The 24,856-nt window shown below is 59.6% G+C and overlaps 1 protein-coding gene across 1 annotated transcript in view; it reads right to left on the bottom strand.

Moving 5' to 3' along the window:
• ITPR3 (inositol 1,4,5-trisphosphate receptor type 3) overlaps positions 1-24,856 on the bottom strand; it is a 62,964-nt gene that overhangs the window by 3,117 nt on the left and 34,991 nt on the right. The window contains exons 16-55 of the mRNA XM_074332805.1: positions 24,264-24,436; positions 23,645-23,764; positions 23,069-23,251; positions 21,893-22,144; positions 21,662-21,806; positions 21,056-21,197; positions 20,157-20,356; positions 18,929-19,058; positions 18,416-18,473; positions 17,181-17,346; positions 16,049-16,213; positions 15,895-15,969; positions 15,335-15,460; positions 14,872-14,994; positions 14,594-14,794; positions 13,316-13,567; positions 12,892-13,017; positions 12,633-12,758; positions 11,308-11,428; positions 10,573-10,763; positions 9,833-9,981; positions 9,563-9,671; positions 9,344-9,434; positions 9,060-9,229; positions 7,717-7,891; positions 7,344-7,528; positions 6,937-7,137; positions 6,697-6,807; positions 6,128-6,223; positions 5,905-6,006; positions 5,731-5,817; positions 5,070-5,180; positions 4,782-4,974; positions 4,458-4,583; positions 3,883-4,055; positions 3,121-3,285; positions 2,255-2,447; positions 1,680-1,784; positions 1,464-1,591; positions 519-684 (exon numbers count right to left, since the gene is read on the bottom strand). Of these exons, the coding sequence (XP_074188906.1) occupies positions 519-684; positions 1,464-1,591; positions 1,680-1,784; positions 2,255-2,447; positions 3,121-3,285; positions 3,883-4,055; positions 4,458-4,583; positions 4,782-4,974; positions 5,070-5,180; positions 5,731-5,817; positions 5,905-6,006; positions 6,128-6,223; positions 6,697-6,807; positions 6,937-7,137; positions 7,344-7,528; positions 7,717-7,891; positions 9,060-9,229; positions 9,344-9,434; positions 9,563-9,671; positions 9,833-9,981; positions 10,573-10,763; positions 11,308-11,428; positions 12,633-12,758; positions 12,892-13,017; positions 13,316-13,567; positions 14,594-14,794; positions 14,872-14,994; positions 15,335-15,460; positions 15,895-15,969; positions 16,049-16,213; positions 17,181-17,346; positions 18,416-18,473; positions 18,929-19,058; positions 20,157-20,356; positions 21,056-21,197; positions 21,662-21,806; positions 21,893-22,144; positions 23,069-23,251; positions 23,645-23,764; positions 24,264-24,436 (5,911 nt within the window). The remainder of the gene's footprint in view (positions 1-518; positions 685-1,463; positions 1,592-1,679; positions 1,785-2,254; positions 2,448-3,120; positions 3,286-3,882; positions 4,056-4,457; positions 4,584-4,781; positions 4,975-5,069; positions 5,181-5,730; positions 5,818-5,904; positions 6,007-6,127; positions 6,224-6,696; positions 6,808-6,936; positions 7,138-7,343; positions 7,529-7,716; positions 7,892-9,059; positions 9,230-9,343; positions 9,435-9,562; positions 9,672-9,832; positions 9,982-10,572; positions 10,764-11,307; positions 11,429-12,632; positions 12,759-12,891; positions 13,018-13,315; positions 13,568-14,593; positions 14,795-14,871; positions 14,995-15,334; positions 15,461-15,894; positions 15,970-16,048; positions 16,214-17,180; positions 17,347-18,415; positions 18,474-18,928; positions 19,059-20,156; positions 20,357-21,055; positions 21,198-21,661; positions 21,807-21,892; positions 22,145-23,068; positions 23,252-23,644; positions 23,765-24,263; positions 24,437-24,856) is intronic.

Raw genomic sequence — 24,856 nt, 5'->3', positions numbered from 1 at the left:
GCTCCGGGCTATTTATGTCACTTCTATTTAGAGCACCAGCCACTTAGCCATGGAGATCCCGCCCTGCCACCGCTGCAGCCCTCCACAATGGCAGCTAAGGATGATGAGAGCAAACACCTGAGTTCCTCAAACCCAGGGAAGCAGGGAGAGAGCTGGATAAAGGATTTGTCCTAGAGGTGACACCTGTTCCTTAGCTTGTGGTGGCTGGTGAGGGGACCAGCACTTCACACCAGGGATGGGAATGAAGCCCTGGACTGAGACCAGAGGCTTGAGGCCACTGACTGGCCTTCAGTTTCCTCTGTAAGTTAAGAGCGTTTAAAGGCATGGTTTCTGAGGCCCTTTCCTGGAGCTCCCTCCATTACTGCAGCTTTAGGCAGGGTTGTCCCCAATCCTGGGATGAGCAAACAGCCATCAAGCCATCAGCCCCAGGGCAGGGTTCCCCAGTGGCCGCAGGCACCAGGGGAGGAGCCAAACTGAGGCTGCCACTGGCCCACAGGCCCCGGCACACGCGGCCTCACCACAGATGAAGCACGTGGTCTTCAGAATCTCCTCCTTCTTCTGCTTCTCGCTGCGCAGGTCCGCGAAGGTGTCGATGATCACCCCAAAGATCAGGTTCAGTACGATGATGATGACGATGAAGAAGAACAGGAGGTCGTAGACCACGCGGGCCGGGAAGAGGGACTCCTGCGGGCAAGGCAGGGAGGCTGGGCCCAGCTGCCCCAGCTCACAGGCAGACAGGACTCGGGGGGCAGGGCCGAAGGAAATGAGGGCCTCTGGCTCCCGGGGCCCCGAGGATGGCAGAGTAGACCCAGCCTCACTCCATGGAGCGAGAATCACACCCCCACATGTGGATTAGGAAACAGCGGGCTCGGAAAAGATGCCAGCCGGGACAAAGCCCTGCAGAATGAGCTAGGGCTACAGGGCGAGGCGTGTGCCGGGCCCTAACTTCTGGTTAGAAGAGCCGGCGTTGAACTGCCCCACCCTCAGGACTCCTGTCTGGCCAGGGAGGTGGCTTCTCGCCCCCATGGGACTGGGGACAGACTGCTGTTCTGGGAAGGCTGGGCTGCCCAAGCCAAATCCTGAGGCCTCCTTATGAAGCCGGCTCAGCTCCCGCCCTGCCTCCCCTCCTGTGGGCTGGGGCTCCAGCTCGCAGATGAAGCGTGTGGCCCAGGGAACTGCCCACCAGTGACTCACACCTTACCCAGCCTGGGCAAAGCTGTTACCAACGCCTTTCCCTAGAGCACCCACAGTGCGCTGGTGGGGTGCCTGAGCAGCTGGGGGTGGGGATGGCTCAGTGATAACTGTACACTGACCAGGTGGGAAAGCAGGGAAAGGGGGATACAAATGGGGGGGACGGGGGGCTTCTAACACTGAAGACTGAGGGTCCAAGCTGCTCTGCCGGCCGTGACCTGGCGGGGCCAGGGCTTGGGCCGCGTGGATCTGGGAGGGGCCGGGGTGCTCACATCTTTGGACGGCTTGCGGAGAATGTCGCCCACGCCACCACCATTGCGCAGCCCATGGTTCATGACAGTGACGATGCACATCAGGAGGGTGTCGCAGGCCCGCTCCGTGCTGTCCAGCTCCTCGTCCTCTGTCAGCGGAGCACGTGCTCATACCCAGACCAGGCCACCTGCCTCCGCCCCCCACCCCACCCAAACTCCCAAAGACACTGCCCTCACCTTCCAGAACCTCCGGCATCAAGGCCCCCGAGACACAGTCTATCTCTTCCCTGCTGCACGTGCCCATGAACGTGGCAGCTCCTTGTGGCATCCCCAGGGGGCTGACTGGAGGGGACATAGACAAGGTCACAGGGAGGTCCAAATACCTGGTTCTGTCCCCCGCATCACATCCTCCAGGAAGCCTTTCCTGGTCCGGCCAGCTCCCCACTCTGTCTGGCTACAAGTGAAGGGTCTTCATGCCCTGTCCCAGCTGAGTTGTACACTAAGGGCAGGAAAGGGGGTTCTGCACCCCCAAATCTGCCACATGGGCAGCCCCTGCAAATTCTGAGTCTAACATGAATAACAAGGTCTGCAAGCAAGTGTCTCCTTAGGGAGCTGGAGACCCAAGGCTCTCCCACGCCTCAGTCTGCCCCAGGGAAGAGGGAGGCAGACTGGTGTGAGCTAGCCCTCCCAGAACCCAGGATGAGAAACTGAGGCAGGGGCGTGGCAGGATGAGCACTCCCACGCTCTGGTCCTGCTGTCAGTCACCTGTGCAGGCCCTCTCTCCCCACACCCCCAGGAGAGGGGCCCCAGACCTCTGGAGTGGTTGCTGGGCAGCCGGTCAACCTCGAGGATGAAGTCATCCTTGAGGAAGAGGAAGCCGACGATGGAGAAGAGGTAGACGAGGATGAGGGCCAACAGGGCAGTCAGCAGGATGGAGCGGCCATTTCGGGTCACGCTCTTGATGACGTTGAACAGTGTCTCCTCACGGTAGATAAGGTCAAAGAGCTGCAGGGCAGGAATGGGGCCTTGAGGGGCTGGGCACACTGCTGGAACCAGGGCTGCCCAGCTGCCAGTGGTCCCCATAGCCTCCACTGGAAGCGTCTGCACTGGAGCAGGCATAGCCAGGTCAGTGGTCCTGGAGGGGTGGGGGTACTTCTCGAAGGAACCTGGAGTTCTAAGCCAAGGAAACGGAGGGGTCCAGGGACAGGTGGATACCACACAGAGGGAGAGGGACGGCCAACTCTTATATTGTACTTGCTACAGGACATACTCTGTGTGACTTCTGTGCTTCAGCTCATTTCAACCACAATTATTTTAGAAGGTAGGCGCTGTCAATTATCCCTGTTTTACAGATGGGGAAACTGAGGCACAGCGCAGTGAAGAAACTTGCCCGAAATCACATAGCTAGTAGTGGCCAAGCTCGGCGGTCTGGCTCCTGAGTCCAGGCTTACACCAGCAACATACAGGGCAGATGGGTCAGCTGGGGGCTGGGAGGGGCCATGAGGGCCTTGCAGGCCAGGCGGGTCAGGCAGAGGAGGACTCTGGAAATCCACTCCTCCCAGACCAGCAGCAAGAGGACTAGGCAGAGACTGGCGCTGTAAAACCGCCAGCAACTCACCAGAAGCCCCAGCAGCCCCTGCACCCTGCCGCGCCCGCCCAGCACCCCACCAGGTCTCACCAGGATGCTATAGAAGAGCTCATGGGCAAAGAGGCCCAGGACACTCGTCAGGATGTAGCCCACATGGTAAAGGAATTCCATGTCCATGACCATGGCCTTGTAGCCCCGGATGAAGGTGCCACGGTTGCCCACGAAGCTCACCACGAACACGATCTTGTTGGTCAGCTGGGGGTGAGTGCAGCGCACGGAAGTCAGGACCCTGCCCACCCTGAATCACCACCCTCTGCCTCCCTGCCCACCCAGCACCCTGCTCAGAGGCCAGGCCTTCCATGGAGTGGACCTGAGCTGGTCCTGCTCAGCCCAGCGGAAACAGCATTAATGAAAATCCTCCCAGAAGCGCATCTGGGCCCCTGGGACTAGAATAGAGTAGTTGCTTAGGTTCCCCAGGCCCAGGAAGAACAGGAGACACAAGTAAAGGAGAATGGGCTGGAGAAGACCACCCTTAGCCTTTACAGTGACTGAGTTAGGAAAAGGCGCCCCCTTGCTCAAGGCACTTGACTTCTGTCAGGAAACTGTCATGACACACAAGTCCTTGCTGCCCAGTGGGAACAGTGCACAACCAACACCGTGCGCACAGCAGCCCTGAAGATAGGCCTCCAGAGAGATCCCGGCTGCTGGATCCCAGTGCCAGCCGCCCCAGGCTGTCCAGGGGGACGGACAAGGCCCACTGCCGGTCCCCCCAAGCCCGGGACAAGGAGATGGGGCAGAGCAGTGGCTGCCGGGCCACCATGGGAGAGGTCTGGGGGGCTCCCTGGCACTCACGTTGAGGGCACCCAGGATGTTGAGCGTGGGCCCAATGCCCAGGTAGTAGATGGAGCGCAGGATGAGCGCGACGATGAGGGGCCGGACGCTGTAGCGCTTGGTGAACAGGGCCGCGACCGAGAAGCAGACGAGGATCCAGAAAAGCAGCGAGATGAGCGGGGAGTCCAGCACTCCTGGGGCCAGGCAGCGGGGCTCAGCACAGCTTGCTCACGCCCACCACACCCAGCAGATCCCAAGAAGCCACACCTTCCTGCAGCCTTCCCTGTCAAGGTCCTGGTCACCTGGGTTAGGGCCCTGCCACCCCTGCACCGCTAGGCCTAAGGCAGGAGGTGCTGCCACCCGTCTGGTCTCTGGCTCATGTGTCTGCACATACAAGCCCTGTGTCCAGAGGGGAGGATCCCGTCTGTCCCACTGGACCACATCTGTGTCTCCATGGTGGGATGTGGAGCCCAGAGGGCCGTGTAGGGGTGGCTTCTCCCCACTCTGCCTCTGGCCCCCTCAGAGACTGGCTGACCCCACGGCTCTGCCCGAACCCGGGGAGGGGGACTGTGGGCTGTGAGTCCCTGTGTCCTGACCTGTGGACGCGCCCTCCACATAGGGGTAGAAGAAGGCAATGATGATGTTGATAAACACCGCCAGGTTGAAGGAGATGCTGCCCCACAGGGTCATGCGGCGGGAGAACCAGTAGATCAGCGGCATGCCTGCGGGAGGGGGTGGCGGGCTGGTGTAAGGGCCACCCCACGGGGCCCACTGCCCCCACAAGCTCCAGGCCCCACCTCAGGATTGGAGCCCTCCTAGGGACGGGGGTGAGGCACCCACCAGCAGGCGGGGGAGGCCTCAGGGGCCTCAGGGAGCTGCTCCAGGCCCAGCCCTGCCCTCCCCCCTGCCGGGGTCCTCACTGCGGAGCTTGCGCTGCCACTCCATCTCGTTGTGCAGGAAGGAGGACTGGTCAAAGAAGTCGCTCACTTTGCTGCCCTGCTCATCCTGCTCTGTGGTGGTGAAGAGGCGGTGCTTGGTCTCCTCCGTCAGGAACTGGCAGATGCCAGGCACCGGGAAGACGATCTGCTCCATGCTGCGGTCCTGCCGGACGATCTGGGCACACACAGGCACGTGGTCACACTGGGGCCGACGCCAGAGGCCGATTTCCCGGCCCTCACTCCCTGGGCCCCTACTGCCTCAGGCCCCACCTCAATCTGGGACGTGTGGTTCTCATAGTAGGCCAGAGGGTCCTCCTCCTCCTCCTGCGCAGGCGCCGAGGACTTGAGCATCTGTGACAGCTGCTTGTTGTTGAGGCTGAGCTGGGGGTGGGGAGGGGGCTGAGGTCAGGCCTGGCAGCCCCCCACAGGACTGAGCCCAGCTCTCAACTACAGCCTAGTGTGTGACCTGCAAGTCAGACCAGATCCAGCCCAACTAAGACCCGGCCCCAAAGAGGTCGGAAGGAGTGAGAGAGCCATGTCCACAGAATCCTATAGGACAGTCAGCGCCCTTGGCAGCCCTGCGCAGGTGCGCCGTAAGTCCTGATCCAGGCTTCCAGACCCACGCAGACCCACTGCCCCCACTTCTAAGGCCCGCTTTCACCCCCGGCCACAGGCCGTCCTGAGCCCCGCCCCGCAATTCTAGCTCGGCTCCAGATCGACCACGCCCCCGAGCCGTAGCTCCGCCCCGAGTTCCTGGCCCCGCCCCATCTCACCCCCAGCCGCATTCTCAGGTCTCAGCTCTGCCCTCATCCCTGACCTCGGGTCATAGCCCCGCCCTCAATTCCCAGCCTCACCCGCAGATAACTGCCCACCCACTCTCCCGCCCAGCCACGCCCCTAGGCCCAAGCCCCGCCCTCATGCGGGCCCCCACCATGGAAGAGATGCCCTCAGCCTCCTCTTCTTGGATGCGCTTCACAGGTTTCAGCAGGTGCTGCAGCTGTTTGTTGTGCCTGGAGAGCTGACCGAGAAGACAGTGCCAGTCACTGCAGTGTGACTGCTGGGGGACATGATCACCAGGGGCAGGGCCACGGGGAGGGGCTGGTACCTGCAGCGCCAGGATGTAGATATTATGGCCCACTTCACGTGGGCTCACCTCTGAGTTCTCACGCTCCTCCTCCTGCAGGTAGGCCTTCTTGATGACGTCCACCTAGTGGAGCAGTGCCTGTTCGAATGCCCTCTTCTTGGGGCATAGGGCGGGCTGGGACCTAATCCCGATGCCCACACACCCCAACAGTGACCTGCCCACCTCCCCACCCGCCCAGACTCACAAGCTCCTGGGGCCGCAGGCTAATGAGGATGCGCTCGGCGTTCTCACTGTCGTGCCGGCTCTCCATCAGGGCCAGGAGCAGCTTGGAGGCATTGTCCTGGGGTGGGGGGGAGACAGGCCAGTCTGAGGACCCCAGCACCCCCCACAATCTCCTCTGCTCAGTACTCCATAACGGCTTCTCCTGGCCTCCCCACTCCCCACCAATCCCCACGGCTTGCTGAGCAGTGTCCTGCATATCCAGGCCTCCAACAACGCCACCTTCACCCAACCCTGTGGCAGGCACGCACCCCCCACCCCCAACCAGAGAACAGACACACACACAGGAGCCCCTCGGATCAACTGAGACTATGTTTGCTTCTAGCGTAAGTGTATGTCCAGGATGCTTGCTCACACGTTCACTCAGGAGTACATAAAAACATACATATTACACATCTGCACACATTACACATCTGCATGCAACCTGCACATATCACATGCTTGCACACATACCAATATGCACACTCGACACGTCACATATGTGCACACGCACATGCACACCCATGCACTCACAGGGGCGGCCACGGGCCCCACCTTGAGTTGCAGCACCAGATCCATGCGGTACTTGCACAGGGGACTGATGTCATTGAGAATCAGCGCAGTGATGATGTCTATGCCATTGGACTCATGCGTCACGATGCAGGTCTGCAGGAGCAGTGGGGGGACACAGGGCCCAGGCCCCTCAGGACTGTGGCAGCCAGAGGCCTCAGTCTCTCCCCTGCCCAGCCTGCTCCATCCTCCCACCCGGCTGCCACTCGTACCCCGACGGCTCACCTGGTTCTCATGGCAGGGGCCCTGGCAGTACTCGGTGAGGGTCTCCAGGGTCTGGATGACAAGGCCCACGTTGTCCTCGTTGATGTAGAGCCCCAGCAGCCCCAGGCCCCCTGTGGTGCTGCCGCACATGATGTCCAGGAACTGCAGCGTCTCGCACACCAGGTTGTAGTTGGTCTTGTTGTTCTGACAGCGCAGGAAGTTCTGCAGAGCACAGATGGGGGGGCGTGGCACGGCTCCAGCAGGCGGGGAAAGGCCTGCGGGGGACCGCGATCCTGCGTGCTGCAGGGGTGAGGACATCACCAGCCACAGAGCAGTGGTGCCCAGGCCAGAGGATGGCACAGAGCATCAGTGCACAGCGGAGGACAGGGGCTGGAGGGCAGGGGAAGGGGCGGGCGTGTGGCGCTGACCTGCAGGTCCCGGTTGTGGTTCTCACACAGCAGCTGCAGGAAGCGCAGGATGGGCTGCATGATGAGCACGGACACGCCCATCTCATTGCTCTGCACACGCTCGCCCACCTCGTGCCCCCGGCGCAGGCTGGGGCCCGGCCAATAGCGGGATGAGGAGCTAGGCATTGAGAAGGAGGCCACTCGGCCTGCAGGACAAGGCCTGGTGAGGCTGGGGCTGCTGGCGTAGCCAGGGCTCACCCTCACCATGTTCCCACCTGAGCCCCCTCTTCTACGTCCTAAGCCCTTATCCCTGCCCTGTGATGCCCTCACCTGTACCCTCTGACCGCACCCAGCACTCCCACCCTGTACCCCTGCTCCTGGCCCTGACCCTGACCTTTGGGGGTGGGGTCTGCCGGCTCCCGGTCCTCACGGGGCTGGCTGCCCAGGTCGCTCATGTTGACAGCCACTGTGGACTTGGTCTCCTGCTGGGCCCGCTTCATGCGGTCATGCAGCACCTTGAAGAAGCGCTCTGACTTCTTGTCGCTTGTCATCAGGTTGTAGAAGGATTTCTGGGGGAGGACAGTGATATGGGGGGGCAGCCTCAGCTGGGCTTAGCTCTAAGCAGCCCTGGGTGAGACCCAAGACCTCCATCCTATGCTGCAGGACAAGGACAGGGCAGAGATGGGTCCCCAGACACGCTCAAACCAGACCGAGGTGGGGAAGCCAGAGACGCCAGACTGAGGCTGGGTGGGGGCAGTGGAGGGCCAGGGCCTGTAACTGCTGTACTGTGATCTGAAGGCTGGCACGAGCTGCCTGACCGCCTTCTGCGCTTGCCCTTGGCCTTCATCTGTTCCCACAGCAGCCAAGGGGTCCCTCTGACATCTAAGTCGTGTCCCTCCTCTGCTTGAAACCCTGCAGTGGCCCCATCGCACCCAGAGGAAAAGCCATGCCTCACAGTGCCCACAAGGCCATGTGACGGCCTGCCACCTCTCTGACCCAGGGGGCACCACTCACGTGTCCTCCATCCCCTTACAGCCACGGCCACCACTTCGTAGTCAGGGCCTTCGTGGCAGCTGCCTGGTCTGCCCAGTTCGCCCTGCCACTGCCCACTGCCCACATGTCCACCCCGAGGGCCTTCCCCAAACACTCCATCTAAGACGTCCCTCACTCACGCGGCACTTCCTGAGCCCCTGCCTGAATGACCACCAGCTAACATGCTGTCCATGTTACACAGGGATTACGCTATTGACTGTTGTCCCCACGAGGATGTAAGTGCCCAGAGAACCTGGATTTTGTCTCTTCTTTTCACTGCTGAATACTTAGTACCTATAACACTGCCAGGCACACAGAAGGCAATCGATGCAGACTTACTGAAAGGAAGGAGAGAAGGAGATAAAGCAAGCAGAGAGGGCCTTTTGGAGGAGGTAGGCCTCTAATCGGGCAACAAAGACATGGAGGGCGTGGAAGAGGAGGGAAGGAGGTGCGAGCAGAGGCTGGTGGACGTAATGGAGAACAGCAAGGTGGGAGACAGGCTCAGGCCCGGCAGCAGCAGAGGGAGAGTGCGTGGATAGAAAAGGGGCAGATGTGGGAGGTGGAGCCGCCCACAGGCAGCCAGACTCGAAATGGCCGCCAGCACCCAGCGCAGCAGCCAAGCCCCATGGCCTCAGAAACTTGCCACCGTCCCCCTCCTGAGCTGGAGGCGCCCGCCCAAAGGAGGCGAGCCCCAGCACCCCACACCTGGATCTCAGTGTTGCCGCCGTCCAGCAGGCGGATGGCCAGGCCGATGCTCTCCTGGAAGATCTTCTCGTTCTTGGTGCTGGTGATAAGGTCACACACCAGCTTGGTGGCCCCCTCCTTGTCCAGTCGGCACTGGGTGGCTGCAATTGCTGACCAGTCTTGGTCCAGGCCTGGAGGAGGGGGATTCTCTTGAGGGGGAGCTATGGGGCGGGGCAGCGGGAGGGAGGACCCAGGTCCTGGGCCAATGGGCCGCCCAGAGACCCGGCGGGGGAGGCAGTACTGACCAGTGCCCACAGGGTCCGGAAGGTCCCCCCGCGAGCTGGACTTCCGGTTCTGGAGGTAGTTTTGCAGCAGCATCTTGCGCAGCTGGTTGCCCTGGGGAGGAGGGAGCGAGGCCCCACACTGGTACATTTCACCATGCAACCACTGGCCTGCCAGTCCTGGCCCTGAGCCCCTGGAGCCCCTGGCCAGCCCGCTGGCACCCAGCCTGCCTGGGCACTCACCCGGTCCCCATACTTGCTCTTCTTGAGCAGCATCTGCTGCAGGGTCCGCAGCACCTTGACGCATAGCTTCTCCTCCGACTCCATGAGGTCCTTGGTGTGCTGGATCAGCCTGGCCGGGGAGGAAAGGGGCCCGTCAGGACAGCCCCACTGCCTCCCTGCGGCCACTGCCCCCGCCCTCTGACCTGCGGGCCGGCTAGGCCCTGCAGGGCCATTCCCTGTCTCAGGCTGCTGCACCCCTGCTCCCTCCACACCCCGACCCATCCCACTCACTTGGACAGGAAGCCCCCACTCTCGCAGCGCTGGTAGGCCTCACTGCCCTCCAGGAAGAGCAGCTCGGGCCAGTGCAGGACGTCCACCAGCACGGACAGCTCGGCCTGCACCAGGGGCCTCAGGCGCTCCTCCAGGGCCGTGATGATGTCCTGGGGTGGGCAGGGCAGGGTCACCGCCGGGCGAGTTACAGGCCACTCAGGCTCAAAAGACGACCAAGGCTTGCCTGCCATTCCCCCCATCACCAAACAGCCCCACAGATTGCCCCACACCTGTCTGAGGGACCCTGGGCCCACAGAACTGCCCTGAACAAAGCAGATGTCTGTTCAGAGCCCCTGGCTGAGAGTGCAAGCCCTAGCTTTTCTCCTAGCCCCTCCTCTTGCTCTGTGACCTTGGGCAAACTCCTTGCCCTCTCTGGGCCTGTCTCCTGCCACATGGGGATAATAAGCCACCAGACTTCCTTTACAGGCCAACAAAAGCATGGACAGAAGTGTGTCCTGTCAGGATTGAGGGGTGTCCTGACCCTCTTTATGAATACGAACCCCACTTGTGGACCCTGGGTTCTCCTGGGTCCCCTGGAATGATGCCCCTTAGTCCCCTGCCCAGGGCCTACAATTAGCAGCCCCCGAGGAGGGGAAGAGCTGACCAGCCCCTTCCCAGGGAATGTGGGCAGCACAGGAAGAGTGGTTCCTCAAGTACACACCCTCCCAAAGTCGCTCCCGTGGAGGACACCCCACACCCACCTGCAGCTTCTCGATGATGTTCTTGTAGTCCCACTGATTGGCGGTGGGGGTGACTCGGGGGAAGGTCCGTGTGGACGCCTTGTAGTTGGAAGCGTTCCGCTGGGCAGCAGCCACACAGCTGACACCACTGCTGAGCAGCAAGCTGATGTGGGCATCCAGGTCCATGGGCAGGGAGATGGCTCGGCCTTTGGCTGGATGGGGAGTGGGGTGCGGTACTGGAGGGATGGTAGGGGTGCGGAGGCTCAACCGGCCTGGGGGCCACGCCCAGGGCTGCTGTACTGGTGGACAAGGTGAACTAGGCTGGGGGTCTGGGGCCCCACTTGGACTGAGGTGCCCTCTTCCCTTTTAGGTAAAAAGAACATGTTTCTGCCTCTTTGATGCCACCCCGGCCCCACCCTGACTCCTCTTCTCTCCTCTCCCACACCTTCTCTCTCCCCTTCCCTAACTCTCCCTGACAAACTGCAGGCCCCCCTCCTGCCAGAGACCATGTGCAAGCACAAAAAACTCTGGTGGGGGAATGTCACCCAACATTCTCCTTCGGGGAACTGACTCGGGAGAAAACAGCTGCTCTCAATCACCAAGATGCTAGCTAGACACCAAGAAGCACTTACTGAGAACCACCTGGGAGCAGATGATGGGTGAGCTTAGGGATAACATGCTTATTGTGTGGCATGCGTCCCTTGGCGAAGGGAAGGGAGGGTGGTTGGAGCTAGCCAGTGGCCCTGGCACACTCACCCACCATGGCGAGGGTCCGGATGCAGGCCTCCACGGAGCCCTTGTGCAGCTGCTGCAGCCACGGACACTCGAGCAGGCGTGTGGTGGACTGCAGCAACTGCACCACAATCGTCTGGTGTGTCTGCAAGAAGCAACACATGTGCGGCTGCAGCCTGGCCCACCCTCCACCACAGGCCGCCCAGGCCCAGGGAACAGGGCCCATTGAGAATGAGCATGGGTGGAGGGACAGAGCCTCCACTGCAACCATGTGCCTCTGCGCCAGGTGGAAAAAGACACCCCCTTTCCTCAGCAGTGCACAACCTGCCCAACTGTACACGGCAGCTCTATGAGAACTCCCCAAGGTCCAGGCCTGAGGCTTACAGCCCTACTGCTGACCCTTTTCTTCCTTTAAAAATATTTTTAAATAAATTAATGTTGTGAAAAGGTGATATATTTACTTACATGGGTCAAAGACCGACAGGTAATTAAAAGGCGCACTTTGAGAAGTCTTACCTCACCATCCCCACTGCCCCTCATTCTGCCCTGTGGCTGAGAGGCAGGCAAAGCTGATACAAATGACCAGAGTCCCACAGTCCCACAGAGGTCCAAGGGCCCAAACACACGTGGCAAAATAAACCCACCCTTGCTGGGAGAGTAGGACTCAACATTTTTGACAACTCTCAGCATACTATCCCCACTCCACTTCCAGGCTCTCCACCTGTAGGGAGGGAGTCCCTTTCATTGGTTTCTTGTACATCCTTCCAGGGTTACTTCATGATTCAGGTGGTGTAGCAGGCTCCTTTCTCAAGGGAACCTGGCTCTTTTCCATCAAGGGGCTCTGGGGCTGTGATGTCTGGGAATCGACTGAGGGGTTATGAGTCTTTCAGTGAGGCAAGTCAAACCTCTGCTCACAGCCCAGAGTTTTTCTGCTTCTAAGACAGAAGGCTGACCACCTATCTCAGTTCTAGGGACACCGTGATCAACGCCCAAGTTCTCCGTGCACCAGACTCCCCTGATGACTGCTTTGGCTCTGCTGGCCATTGTGGTACATGCCCACCTTGTCTTTGGTGAGTAAGTGCTGCCAGGCGTCCCCTGCCACCCCAGTGAATTTAGGAATTCCTATTCTATGGTAGAGCTCCCACTGTAACTGCTATCACAGACACTGAGATAATAAGTGTTTGTCGTTTTAAACTGCTAAACTTTGGGGTCATTTGTGACACAGGATGGACACCTAATACTCTCGTATATCCTCCCATTATATCTTTCTGCATGACAAGCAAATAGGAATATATATTCTGCTTTTCCCCCTTCCCTACACAAAAGCCGCCTGGGCAGGAGCAGCTCACCTGTAGGGAGGTGCTGTTCTCAGAGAACGGGGAGCTGAAGAAGGCATTGATGGTATCCAGCACGACGGTCAGCACGTACTTCTCCAGGGTGGGGTCCGCCAGGCGCTTCTCCCGCTTACTGCAGACCTGGGGTAGGAGACAGCGATGCCTGGGGGCATCCAACACACGGACCCTCCACTCCCACCCCCACCCCTAGAAGGCTGCCCGGGCCCCCAGCCACCACAGTCCGGCCCCAGGCCCCACCCCCACACCGACGCACCCGAGCCATGTCCAGGGTGAAGCTCTCAAACAGTGTCCAGATGTGGTTACTGGTGTAGATCTCCTTCATCTCCACCTCCGTGTCCACGTAGCAGTGGTTCACGAAGTTCACGTACGCCATTTTCACCTGGGCCGTCGGGGCGGGGGGTCAGGGGCACACGCAGGCCCGCCCACCCAGGCTCTCCCCCACACTTCACCCATTCCTCCCGACCGCCCCTTATTCTCTGCCCAATCCCCACCACTCTCCCCGAGCTCCCCATTCCTGGCCCCTTCCCCACTTTCCTTTCCCTCCCTCTCCCTGCCCCTCCACGCAGGCCTGAGACTGCTCTGCTCGGGCTGGCTCTAGCACCCCTCACCCCCGAGGCCTTCCCCTGACCCCAGCCACCTCTCCCAGTCCTGTGTCCCCTGTGGATACATGGGCCCACCTCGGTGATGCAGTCCTCATGTGTCACCACCGACACGACGTCCTCCAGGGGCAGCAGGGAGGTGCACTTGATCTCTGTGTACACGTTCTTGCCCTCGGCGCAGGCGGCCAGCAGGTCCACCAGAGAGATGTGGTACATGAGCGGGCTGTGGTCCTCCACGCCATCCCGGGCGGCCTTCATCATGTCCAGCAGGTGGGCCAGCGAGGCCTTGTCATTGTAGAACACCACCACGTCGTCACCTGCGTTGGTCAGCTGCCAGCAGGAGGGGGGCACGTGTCAGCCCCTCAGTGCAGCAAGGCCTGGGCCCCCTTCTTCTGAACTTACCAGGGAGATTGAGACTCTGACCCCTATCCTCACCCGACACTCAGGAAACATCCCCTGAGTTTTTTGGGTTCCCTGGCCCTTGGGGCCTTCTGCCAACAGAGATACTGATCCCTGGCCCCAGAAAGTCCACCCTCTTCCCCAAGGAAAAAAGTTCCACTTGGGCTTGTCTCAGAAGCGCCTCCTCCAGGAAGCCCTTTGTAATCCTGCCCTGCCCAGCTCATCTCCTCCCTCCTCTGTGCTCCCACAGCATTTAATTTAAACCCTCGAAGAGCACACACTGCATCTCTCTCCTGTCAGCGATTATATAATACACGTAATATAATAATAGCAATACATAATTAACGTTGTATAGCACTTCAGTACGCAGTGTCTCATCTCACGTTAGTGTTTGCTCCTTTCTCCCCCTGCCCACCCCACACTATAAGATGCTCCGGGGCAGAGACCACGTCTGTTCTGGAGTTAGACTCAGCCCTTCACCTTCATGCATTCAGTTATCAGGTGTTTACAGAGTACCTACTATGTGCCAGGTGCTGGGGCGCTAGCAATGAGCACAAAGGACATGGTCCACGTGCCCCCATCCCTCCAAGCTTATACTTGACTGACTTGCCCAGGTATACACGGTCCTGGCACATGGCAGGTGCTTCATGATTTTTAAATAAATGATAATAGATGATAAAGGAAGGAGTGCATGTCTGAGATCTTGCAGGCCTGTTAGTTGAGTCCTAGTGGGTGCCTAACTGCTGGGCCCCACTGACGTTCTGTTAGGCTGCAGCCTGAGCTCCGCGAGACCTGCCTCTTGACCTTAGTTCTCCCTCTGCGGCCCCTCCACACCCAGCATCCCAGTGATCCTTTCGTGACACACTGTCTGGCTTCTCTAGCTCTGGGTCTGGGCGCCCGGGTCCCCCCTCTGTGGCCACCACCCAAGTCCCATGGGCCCCTCGGCCCCGCCCTCACCTCAGTCATGATCATGTCCTGGCACTTCTTGACGTACTTGCCCTCGGCCTTGATGACCGTGTGCAGGAAGTCCAGGTACTGCACGTGGCGCCCGTGCGTGGCCAGCAGGTGCACGAAGTGCTGCAGCACCGGCTCGCTGACCTCGGAGCACAGCTGGTAGTTGTTCAGGAAGATGTGCTGCATGGTCTCCGCCTCCAGGAGCTGGTGGCAGGGCAGCCGTCACACAGGGGTCCGGGCCCCGCCCCTCCCACCCCGGCGCCCCCGCCCTGCGCCCTCACCCCCGGCGTGAGGAAGAGGTGCAGGTGCTTGTGCAGCAGGGCCTGGTTGCCGGGGTTCCCCGCACAGAACTTCTGCAGGAACTGGTGTGTGTAGCGCAGGATCTCCATCATCTTGGCATCGCCCTGGGCACAGAGGGGGGAGAGGGTGCTGGGCCCACTACAGGAGGAAGGCGAGGCCGGGTGTGGGCCTGACTCAGACAGGTGTGAGGGTGGGTCAGGGCCTGGGTTCAAGGTGAAAGCTGGACCCCCAGGTCAGGGTGTGGAAATGTGCAATAGGTTGCGGGTCAGAGGTTGAGATGAAGCTAAGTCTGGAGTCGGGCCAGGGCGGGCCTGGGGACAGACAGGTCAGGGTGAAAGGTCAGGGGAGTCGAGGATAGGTCAGCCTTAGGGATGTGGTTTGGGTCAGGTCAGGGTTCAGGGTGAACCTGCCCTGAGGAGCCAGAGGTCAGAAGTCAGAGGTCACCTTGTCGTAGGGAATCTGCAGCAGGTCCAGCATGACCTTGTGGGCATCCATGTTCTTGAGCAGCCGCTGCTGCTTCTTCCTCATCTGCTCCCCGACACCGCACATCTTGTTCAGCCGCTCCAGGATCTGGAGGGGAGAGGAGTGAGCCAGAGCCCCTTCCCTGCTCCTCAGGCTTCCCCTCCCCCAGCCCACCCCTCAGGCTGCTCAGAGTGCCATGCCCACCACGGCCGTAGGGGTCCCCGAGCACACGGCAGACAGGAAGGGGGAAGCAGGCCACGGCCACTGAATCAGATCATCGTAAGGCAGGGGAGCACTAAAAACCCAATTCCACCCATAAAAGTAAATAGAACAATATGACTGTGAAATGGAATTTCATTAAATTCCTTAGGCTTTAAAATAATTCCATCTGGACCGTGGCAGGGTTGTTTTTAACGTGCAGGAAAAGCTGGAAGATGTCTATTTTGAGGGCCAGTGGCCAGCAGAGCTGGGAGGAGACAGAGGCCTGGCCCCGAAGCCTCCAGGGCAGGCAGACCCCATCCCTGGGGACCGCGGCCACTCACGCCCTTGACGATCTGGTAGTTCTCACTGCTCTTCTCCCCAGGCGGGGGCAGAAAGCCTTCCTCATCCGTGGGCCGCTGGGGGCACAGGGATTGGGGTCAGCCTGGACCCGCCCATCCAGGAAGCCCGGTCCCAGCTCCCCGCAACCCCACACACCTCCTTCTTGTCTTTGGCGGCGCCCGCCTCCACCTCCTCGCCCTTGACACTGCCCTTCTTGTCCACCCACAGCTCCGACTTCTCCACCATGGTCCGCAGGCGGTCCAGCTCCGCCTTGATCACCTTGTAGTTCTCCACGTCCTGGGCTGAGATCAGCAGCTGCACCTGAAGGTCAGGGACAGCCTTGCCTGGTGACACCAGCAGCCCAGGTCGAGTCCCGGTGCCTGCCCTGCTCCAGGCTCCTGCTCCTGGCATCCCCATTCCACCGCGGTTCCTCTCCACCAACCCAAAGCCAATGTTTATGGCCTTGCCCTAAGTCCACTGCCTCCAGGAAGCCTTCCCTGATGGCCTCAGGCCGGCTTGCACTGCCTGTCGTGAGCTGACGCATCACCTGGCCTCAGTCACGCACTGACTCATGTCACTTGCTACTATGGCCTGTCATTTGTTCAATCGGACCCTAACCAGGGCAGGACAGAGCATTCTGTCATCACTGAATGCTGGCTTGAAAGAGGGACCTGAACCCTGACTCCCACCTTACCCACTCCGGGCCAGTGGGTAAGGGAGGACCTCAATCCCTGGACCTCGATCTGCCCCCTCTGTGAAATAGGAATGAGAGCAGTAACCACACTGTCAGGGCTGCTGCGAGAATTCCATGAACGCCAGTCCAATGCTCGGTGCTGGGTACACAGCAAGCACTCGTTAAATGCTAGTCCCACTTCACAGGGAGCCATCAAGACCACATGACATCACAATAACAAAACCAGTCACCTCGGTGAGGGTTAACTGTGTGCCAGGCGTGATTTGAAGCACTTAGCAAAGGTGCACGTGACAGAGCTTGCAAACTGTAAAGTGCTGTCCACATCATAAGAAACAATAGGCCTTAAGGCTGAGAGGAGATAGTGGCCAAGACTTGGCGCTCACCTTTAAGGAGCTCAGCAAGACCGAGAACCCCAATGTGCGTCTCCAGCTCCCCTCTGAGCTGTGAGCACCTCCTCCATCACTGCTAACCCCCAGTGCCCAGCGTAGGCCAGTGTGTGGCCAGGGCAGCCTGCCTGCTCGGTGCCGGGGCCTGGTGGTCCTCGGGCCTCCCTCCCCTTCCCTGAGGGCCAGGGAGCTGAGGCGGGGGCAGCACCTGCTTGAAGGTGTGCATGGCCTCTTGGCGCTGGCTGAAGTGCTTGAAGAGCAGCTGCAGGGCCCCCGAGACGAGCGGCGCGTAGTCGTGCATGGTGAGGTGGATGAGCACACGCAGGAACATGCGGCCGCCCTCGTCGTCCACCTCCAGCATGCTGCTGGTCTTCCTGCAGCAGCGGGTGCGGGCACGGTGGGCGCTGCTGTCCCAGGGGACACGCACGCTCCCTGCCACCCATGCAGCGCCCAGTGCCATACGTGCTAAAAATACTGACGTTTTTCTCACCAGTTTATAAACAGCCTTTGCCCTGAGCTCCCCAAGTGACCCCCATGCCCTTTGAGGTCCCACAGGGCACCTCTTGATTAAGCAACTGAAGCAAAGATTCAAGGGGGATTCATGGACAGAAATTGGGGTCCATGAACAGAGATGGGGAAAAACTACATCTTTATTTTTACCAACCTCTAACTAAAAGGTAGCACTTCCTTTAATGAGAAAAAATTAGTGGTACCTGTGATTTTGTCACCAATAAAAATCACAGACGTTTTCACACCACCTTAGAGTTGTTACAGAAATTGTGAAATATCGTTTACATCCATCACCACTTCGGAGTAATGGTACTAATTACACCTCGGCACAGCTTGTTATTTAACGTGTTAATAAACAGGCACATATATATCTGTCACTTCACATTTGTTTTCTTCAATAGTTTGATAACTATCTCAGTACCACTGGTTTCCTTTGTAATTTTATGCACTTTATGTTATCAATTTACAAATGCCACCTGAGAAGGGGTCCAAAGGCTTCACTAGATGCCAAGGGCGCAGCGTAGAAATGGGTGAGCCCCCAACTCCTGGGCGGCCTCTCCCCACTCCAGCCCTTTGGGGAGCAGACGGCACATCCCTGGGGCCTGGGGTGGGGGAGACGTCCTCCCAGCTACCTGGCCAAGTCCTGATGCACAAGGCACAACTGTCCTGCCTGGAGGCAGGGGAGTGACCATGGTGACAGTGGGCCCCAAGTGGCCCTATTATCACTGGGGTTGGGCAGATAGCCAGGGGTCCCCTTGCCCGTCCTGGTAAGGGGCTGCAGGGGGTACAACAGGGAGGGAGAGGCCAGCCCCAGCCTTGGGAAATGCAGACCATTCCGAGGGGGTCTCAAGCCTGTGTTGGCATCACCCACGCAACCCCACACAACCCCAGGCGTGATTTGAAGATCCCCCCACACCTCAACCCTGGCCTTACCCTACTCCAAACATGGCTTCCGCCTGCTCCCCGATGCGATCCAGGTTCATGTTGGCAGCTGTGGGGAGCAAGAGGGGCAGATGGGGGCAGGTGGGGTCCATGTGCAGGAAAGATGGTGAGCACAGGGGTGAGGGAGCAGGGAGACACTCAAACCACCCCCTTCCCCACCTGGTTGGGTGGCAGCCCTCTGCCTGCCCCTTCCTGGGATTGAAGTGGAACCCACCAGGGCAGGGGCCAGAGCAGAGTTCTGGCCTGAGGGTCCTGATGTGGCTCAGCCTCTGACTGGCTGTGGTCTTGGGCAAGTCCCTGCCCCTCTATGGAGGGAATGATCCCTGCCCTTCCCCCTCACTGCAGCAATTAAATGAGACAATGGAGAAGAAAGGCCATTGGAGGTTGGGAAACAGGGCCAGGGCTGGGGAGCTGGCCCCCAGTGTCCCCCAGGCTCCACACACTGGTACCCCTGGGTAAGTCAGCCTCAGCCTGGGAGGGGGTGAAGGCAGGGGTGGGGCTCACTGGTGGAGTCGAAGGCAGGGGCGGTGCCGTCGGCCCCACTGTCCTGCATGGGAAACACCTCCACAAATTCCTTCTTGAAGACGGACAACAGGTAGGAGATGCGGTAATCCAGGCGGACATTGAGAATAAACTGGAGAAGGAGAGGACGGTCTGAGGACAGGCGGCCAATCCCACTTCCGGAAGGTGACAGGTACCCCGAATGAGCTCCAGCATGCCGGGGTCTCAGCACAGCTCTTCAGGGATGCTCCAGGACGTCATAACAAAACAGTCAAGACCCTGTTCCCCAAGGAGCTCCAGGGCACCCTCTCCCCAGCTCCTGTACCTCCTCTAGAATGAGGCGAGACGCCCCCACCCCAGACCACTCAGCCTCTCTTTCCCAGGCTGGACGCTGACAGGAAAGAGAAGGAAGATCCCCAGGTCCAAAGGCCAATTCTTGTCCTCCCATCCCACTCTGCCAAACAGACCCTGGGGCTCCCGGGGCGGGTGGGGGGAAACCAAGGACTGTGAAGAGGCAGTAGAGGCCACTTTGGGGCGGGGGTGAGGACCCAGGGTTTGCACACACCCTTGACTGGCCTCCATCCTCATGGGGCACAGAGCTTCTGGCCACAGCCCAGAACTCAGATATGGAAGCCCCAGGCCCGGGAATGACCCAGAAGCCCCCTCCTCTGACTCCTGACCAGGCCCTGCCCATACTGAGTCCCAGCGGAGGTCACTGCATTACTCCACCTGTCCTCTGGGGGCAGCAAAGCAAAAGCAAAGTCCTTATCCCTTCTCAGGACCTTAACAACCCCTTCCCCAAGTATTGCGGGGAGTCTCAGATGAAACCCAGAAGACGGAAGACTGTGTTTGCCCTGCCAGGAAACTGGCTCTCAAATCTCTAGTTGTGCTTCAAAATCTGTGTGACCACAAGCAAGTCCCCTCCCTGTTCCTTTCCTCATCTGTGCAGTAGGGGGATGGAGCCAGACTTTAGTGCACACGAGAATCACTGGGAGGGCGTGTCACAGCACAGACTGAGCCCCTTCTCCAGGGTTGTGGTGCATAAGTCTAGGGCAGGACCCAAGAATGTGCATATCTATGTCCCCTGGTGAGGCTGATGCTGCTGGTATGAGAACCACTGGGTTACACAGCCAATCATCCTGGAGCCTCCCAGTGCTAGATACCCCACTCAACCTCCCCGTTCTCTCCTGCCCTATTCCCAGCACCTCCCACCATGCTCTGGCCTGGCCACCTGCAGGATTTCCAGGATCTTCAGCTTGGTCTCCATCACAACAATGTCCTCATTCTCCTCGAACTTGCTTCTGTCCAGCGGCTCAGCAGCCCCAGCACCAGCAGGAAGGCTGGAGGCACCAAAGACAGACTGCTTGCGGTTTAGCACCATGGTGGACATCATGTGGCCCACGCCCTGGATGGACCGCCGCACGTTCTTGCCTGAGGAGTGGGGAACAGAGGGGCGTCGGAGGGGCCCCTGGGCTAACTCTGTCTCCACCAACTAACTGCAGGGCAAAGCCATGCTAAGGAAAGGGCAAGGCTAACCCAGGAAGGCTTCCTGGGGGAGGTGAGCTTTAAGCCAAATCTAGGAAAAAGGAGGGCCAGGGCAAAGGTGAACTGTGTGGGGAGATCACTAATCATTCCATTGCAGGAAATCATGAGAGCTGCTACAGAGCATAAGGAGCTGAGGGGAATGTTTGGAGCGCACTAAAAAGCAGGTGTCAGTCTCTATGCACTTTTTCTTTAACTCAGTTTACGCAACCTTGGCATGTCCCTAATGACAGGGCTGTGACTCCTCCCTCAGCCTGCCCCCCCTTACTCCCTATATTCCCCAATGGCAGGGCTGTGTCCCTCCATCTGACTGCGAGCTCCCCAGGCAAGGCCTGTGTCTCCCCTCCTCTCTCATTACTCCCTCAAGACCAAGTTGTACTGGAAGGCATCTCGCCCAGATCCTGGGGTCACCACAGTGCCTGCGCAGGGAGCCCTGCTGGTCCAGCGGAGGTTGAAGGGGATTGGGCAGGAAGACGCCCCCTTGCAGCAGAGCCAGGAGGCGGCTGTACAGGAGTGTGATCAGAGAGGACCTCCGGTGCTAAGGGGAGACTGAGAAACGGGGGATGGTGGATGGCCTCACAGCCTCACCGCCTGGGTCCTCAAAGGCCTGCAGCATGGCCGGGGGGCCCTGCACGCAGTCGATGATGCTGAGCAGGGTGCGCGTGAGCCGCAGCAGCTCACTGAAGCTGTAGAAGCCGAAATAGATGAGATTGTGCGCCAGGCTGACCACCTGTGGAGAGGGGGCGGGGCGGGGTGAGCATGGGCGTGACCAAAGCGTGATGGGCGGGGCCTCGAGAAAGGCGGGGCCAGCTCAGGAAACCAGGGCTAAAAGGATGCAATAAGGGTGAGGTTCCCCTAAGACAGTGGGGCTGCCTGAACATGGATCCAAGGGTCCCAGACAGGAGCAGCCCCACCCCAGTGGGTTACTAAGGAATAGAAGCCTGAAAAGGAGGCTATGATGGGGAAGATAGAACAAAGATGCAGGAAAGGGATGGGGCTCCTGGCAGTGGCCTGCCACCCAGCCCCAGCTGATGAGGAGAGAAGCCTCCCTTGGGGAGTCCCAGCAGTCCATACTGTCCCTCTGTACTTGCTAAGGTAACTGAGGGAAGTGAGGTCATGGGTCCCACCCCTACCCCTGGGAGCAAGTGAGAACCAGTGAGGGAGCAAGCCAGAGCCCGCTGAGCCCCAGCCCACCTCGAAGGTGAGCTTGTTTTTCTCCTCGTTGGCAAAGGGCACGGCCTCGCTGACCACGTTGTTGAGGTAGTCCTCCACGAACTCCATGGTGCTGGCAAACTTGTTCTTCTTGTCATCTCGGGCGGCGTTGAGGTTGGAATCATAGCTGGGAGTGGAGGCAGCGAGGCGTGAGGGTCCTTGAGATCCTCCCACCCCAACCTTGCCTGGCCCACCCTCTCCCACCCCTCTCACTCCTTGATGGTGATGGCTGTGGGGATCTCAGTCCAGAGGCGGGCAAACTTGACAGGTGTGACCAGCTCCTGGGGGTCGCGGTCCACATGCACGTGCAGCATCAGGTGGCAGAAGGAGGCACGCAGGTCAAAGGGCAGCATCTCGTCCGCCATGCACAGAAAGATCAGGTCCACGCCCAGCTGCTGCGAGATCTCGTCGATGGCCAGGTACTGCCGGTCCAGGCACATGCGGGCAAAGAGCTTCAGCTGGTACCTGTGGGGCAGGGAGGCGGGTGAGGACCTGGCAGGAGGGCAGTGAGGACTGGGGGGCTTGTGGAGGACCCGCGACAGTGGCAACGCGACTTAGGCTAAAGCGTGCACCGGCCACTGTCACAGGAAGGACACAATTCTGAGTAAGAGACCTGAAAGGAAAGTCTAGATTTACGAGTATTTGCAAATCTCCCCCAACTTGCTAAGGATGAGAACGCTTTCTGGCTCAGCCAGGACGGGTCTTCGTGGGAAGAGGGATGGCAGAGAAAGGCAGGGACATGAAAAGAAGAGTGCAGTGAGAGGAACAGGCCTCAGGCAGGGGCGTGAGGGCAAGACTGGGCGGGAGAGGAGGGAAGGGTGAGCAGCCAGTGAAAAGGGGGAGACAGTGATGGAAGAGCTGCAGAAATGCAGACTGTGGGAAGCTCTGTCCTGCACCGGCTGACATCACGCCCTCTGCTTCCTCCTCAGCCCTGCATTACCCACCACGGCTCTGGAGCCGGGCAGCCTGGGTTTGAACCGTGGCTCTCCATGGACAGCTGCGTAACCTTGGGCAAGTTCCTTTACGTCTCTGTGCCTGTCTCCCCAACTTTACAATGAGGGTAATAATGGTCCCTACGTCACAGGGTTGCTGTGAGATGGATGAAGGGCTTTGAACCGTGCCTGGTATACAGTGAGCATTTGACAAGGGTTATCTTATTCTTGTTTTTAAAGCATATGTGCAGAGACTGCTTTGGGTTTCTTTCAGGCCTATCATTGAGCTGAGCCTGGTCTCACGGCCGCCCAGTGCTGCTCGAGCTCCACGTAGTCTCCCTGGGGGAGGCTGCGCTGTGGGCCAGTGGAGGCAGGAGGCCCCCTCGAAGCTGTGGGAGCCTCCAGAAAAGGCCAAAGCTCACAGGAGCAGTGCGGGGAGGAGCTGGGGCAGGCGCACCTGTAGTAGCTGAGCACGTTCTCGTCGTGGGCATTGCCGGCCCGCGCCTCCTGTGCCAGCTGCCTCACGCTCTTCTCGTGGTGCTCGTTGTTCTTGTCGGTCCACGTGAGCCACACCTCCTCCTCCGAGTACTCGATGGTCAGGTACTCGTGGGACTGGGCCATCTCCTTCACTGGCCGAAGCCTGCAGACCAACGCCATCCATCACAGGGTGCGGGGCGGGGGCGGGACGCACGCCCAGAGCCCTCCCCAGCAGGCCCGGCCACAGTCCTCTCCTCCCAGAGCACGGCGGAGAGCCAGTCAGGCCTCCATGCTGCCTCCATGGGGGACCCGCCTCCAGCTTACGACCCCAAACAGACCCTGAGCTTCTTAAGGGCAGGACCCTTGGCTCATCCTTCTGTGCCCCCTTCCACACCCCTACCAACAGTGCCAGCACAGAGGTGGGCACACAGCAGGCACTAGGTACGTATCTGCAGAGAGCACAAGTGCCAGTTCTATCCTGAACCCAGACGGGGCCCAAGCTCAGGCGGCTGGGGAGCCGGCAGGGCACAGCCCTGGGTGTGGGACGCCTGCTCACTCGGTCTGGATGAGAATGTCACTGTTCTTGGGGTCCAGCACACACTTGCAGATGAGCTCCTGGGTGACGGGGATGGCAATGTGATTGGACACACACAGGTCAGAGAGGTAGTCCAGGAACCTGGGGTGGTGACAACAGGAGTGGGGGCCTGAGGACGAAGCCCGCTCTCCCCAGCTGGCAGCACAGGCTCCCTGGACCAGGGACTGCTCCTGCTCCCTCCCCAAAGCTTGGAGATGGGCTGCTCGGCACAATCCATGGATACCACCCTGCAGCAGGGGGGGACCTAGGTGGGGTCCAGAGGCGTCGGGATAAAGAAGGCACAAGGACAGGAGTGATATTCAAAATATTTAACAACAATACAGGCACCGACATTGTCACCAGAGAAGGGCTTAAGGGCCCTGTTGCATCAGGTGGCAGCCCTCTTGTTGCTAGATTGGGCCTAATTTGGGAGGGTGCCCAGTGAGGGGCGGGGGGCAGCTGGGGCTTCAGAGAGGTGGCAATTTACCAACAGAGGCATAAGTATTTCAGTATTTAACAACCAGCAGTGGCGGACTTTCTACCCTGGGCAGGGGTGGAGGGAGAAGGGAATGGGTGCCGTAGGGGAGGGCGGCAGGCCCACCTGGGCTCCCGGTTCTTGCGCACAAGGCTGACGAAGGTCTCCACCTCGGTCTTGGTGATATGCTTCTCCAGGAGCTTGCGGTTGTTGTGCAGCAGGGCAGTGATGGTGTCTTCAGCCAGGATGTCGTAGCCAATCTGGGACTGCATCATCCCAAACTGCTTGGCGATGTGCTCCTGGGGGGCAAACGGGATGGGGTCACGGGGTGCAGCTGTGCTCCACACACTGCCCCAGACAGCGAGACAGGGGCCTGACACCTACAAAGGTGGGGGCTCAGGAGAGGAAGCCTGCACTGGGCAGAAGCGCGTATTTACACAATACAGTTATTCAGCGCGAGGTCTGTCTCTACCAGAGTGAAACCGCCACAGGAAGGGACGTTGTCTATCTGGCAAGATCAGCGATGTAATTTGTGGGGCCCGGTGCAAAATAAAGCAGCAGGACCCTTGTTCAAACATTAAGAATTTCAAGACGGCAACAGAGCATTGAACCCAGCGCAAGGCCCTTTTGGGGATGGAGCCAGGTGACACACCCGGGAAGCCAGCCCAACTGTCTACTTCCCCACCATGTCTCCAGGGCCTGAAACAGCGCCTGGCACA

The sequence above is a fragment of the Rhinolophus sinicus genome, linkage group LG05, assembly GCF_036562045.2.
Source record: "Rhinolophus sinicus isolate RSC01 linkage group LG05, ASM3656204v1, whole genome shotgun sequence".
Classification (NCBI taxonomy): Eukaryota; Metazoa; Chordata; class Mammalia; order Chiroptera; family Rhinolophidae; genus Rhinolophus; species Rhinolophus sinicus.
This window is presented reverse-complemented; position numbering and strand designations above follow the sequence as displayed.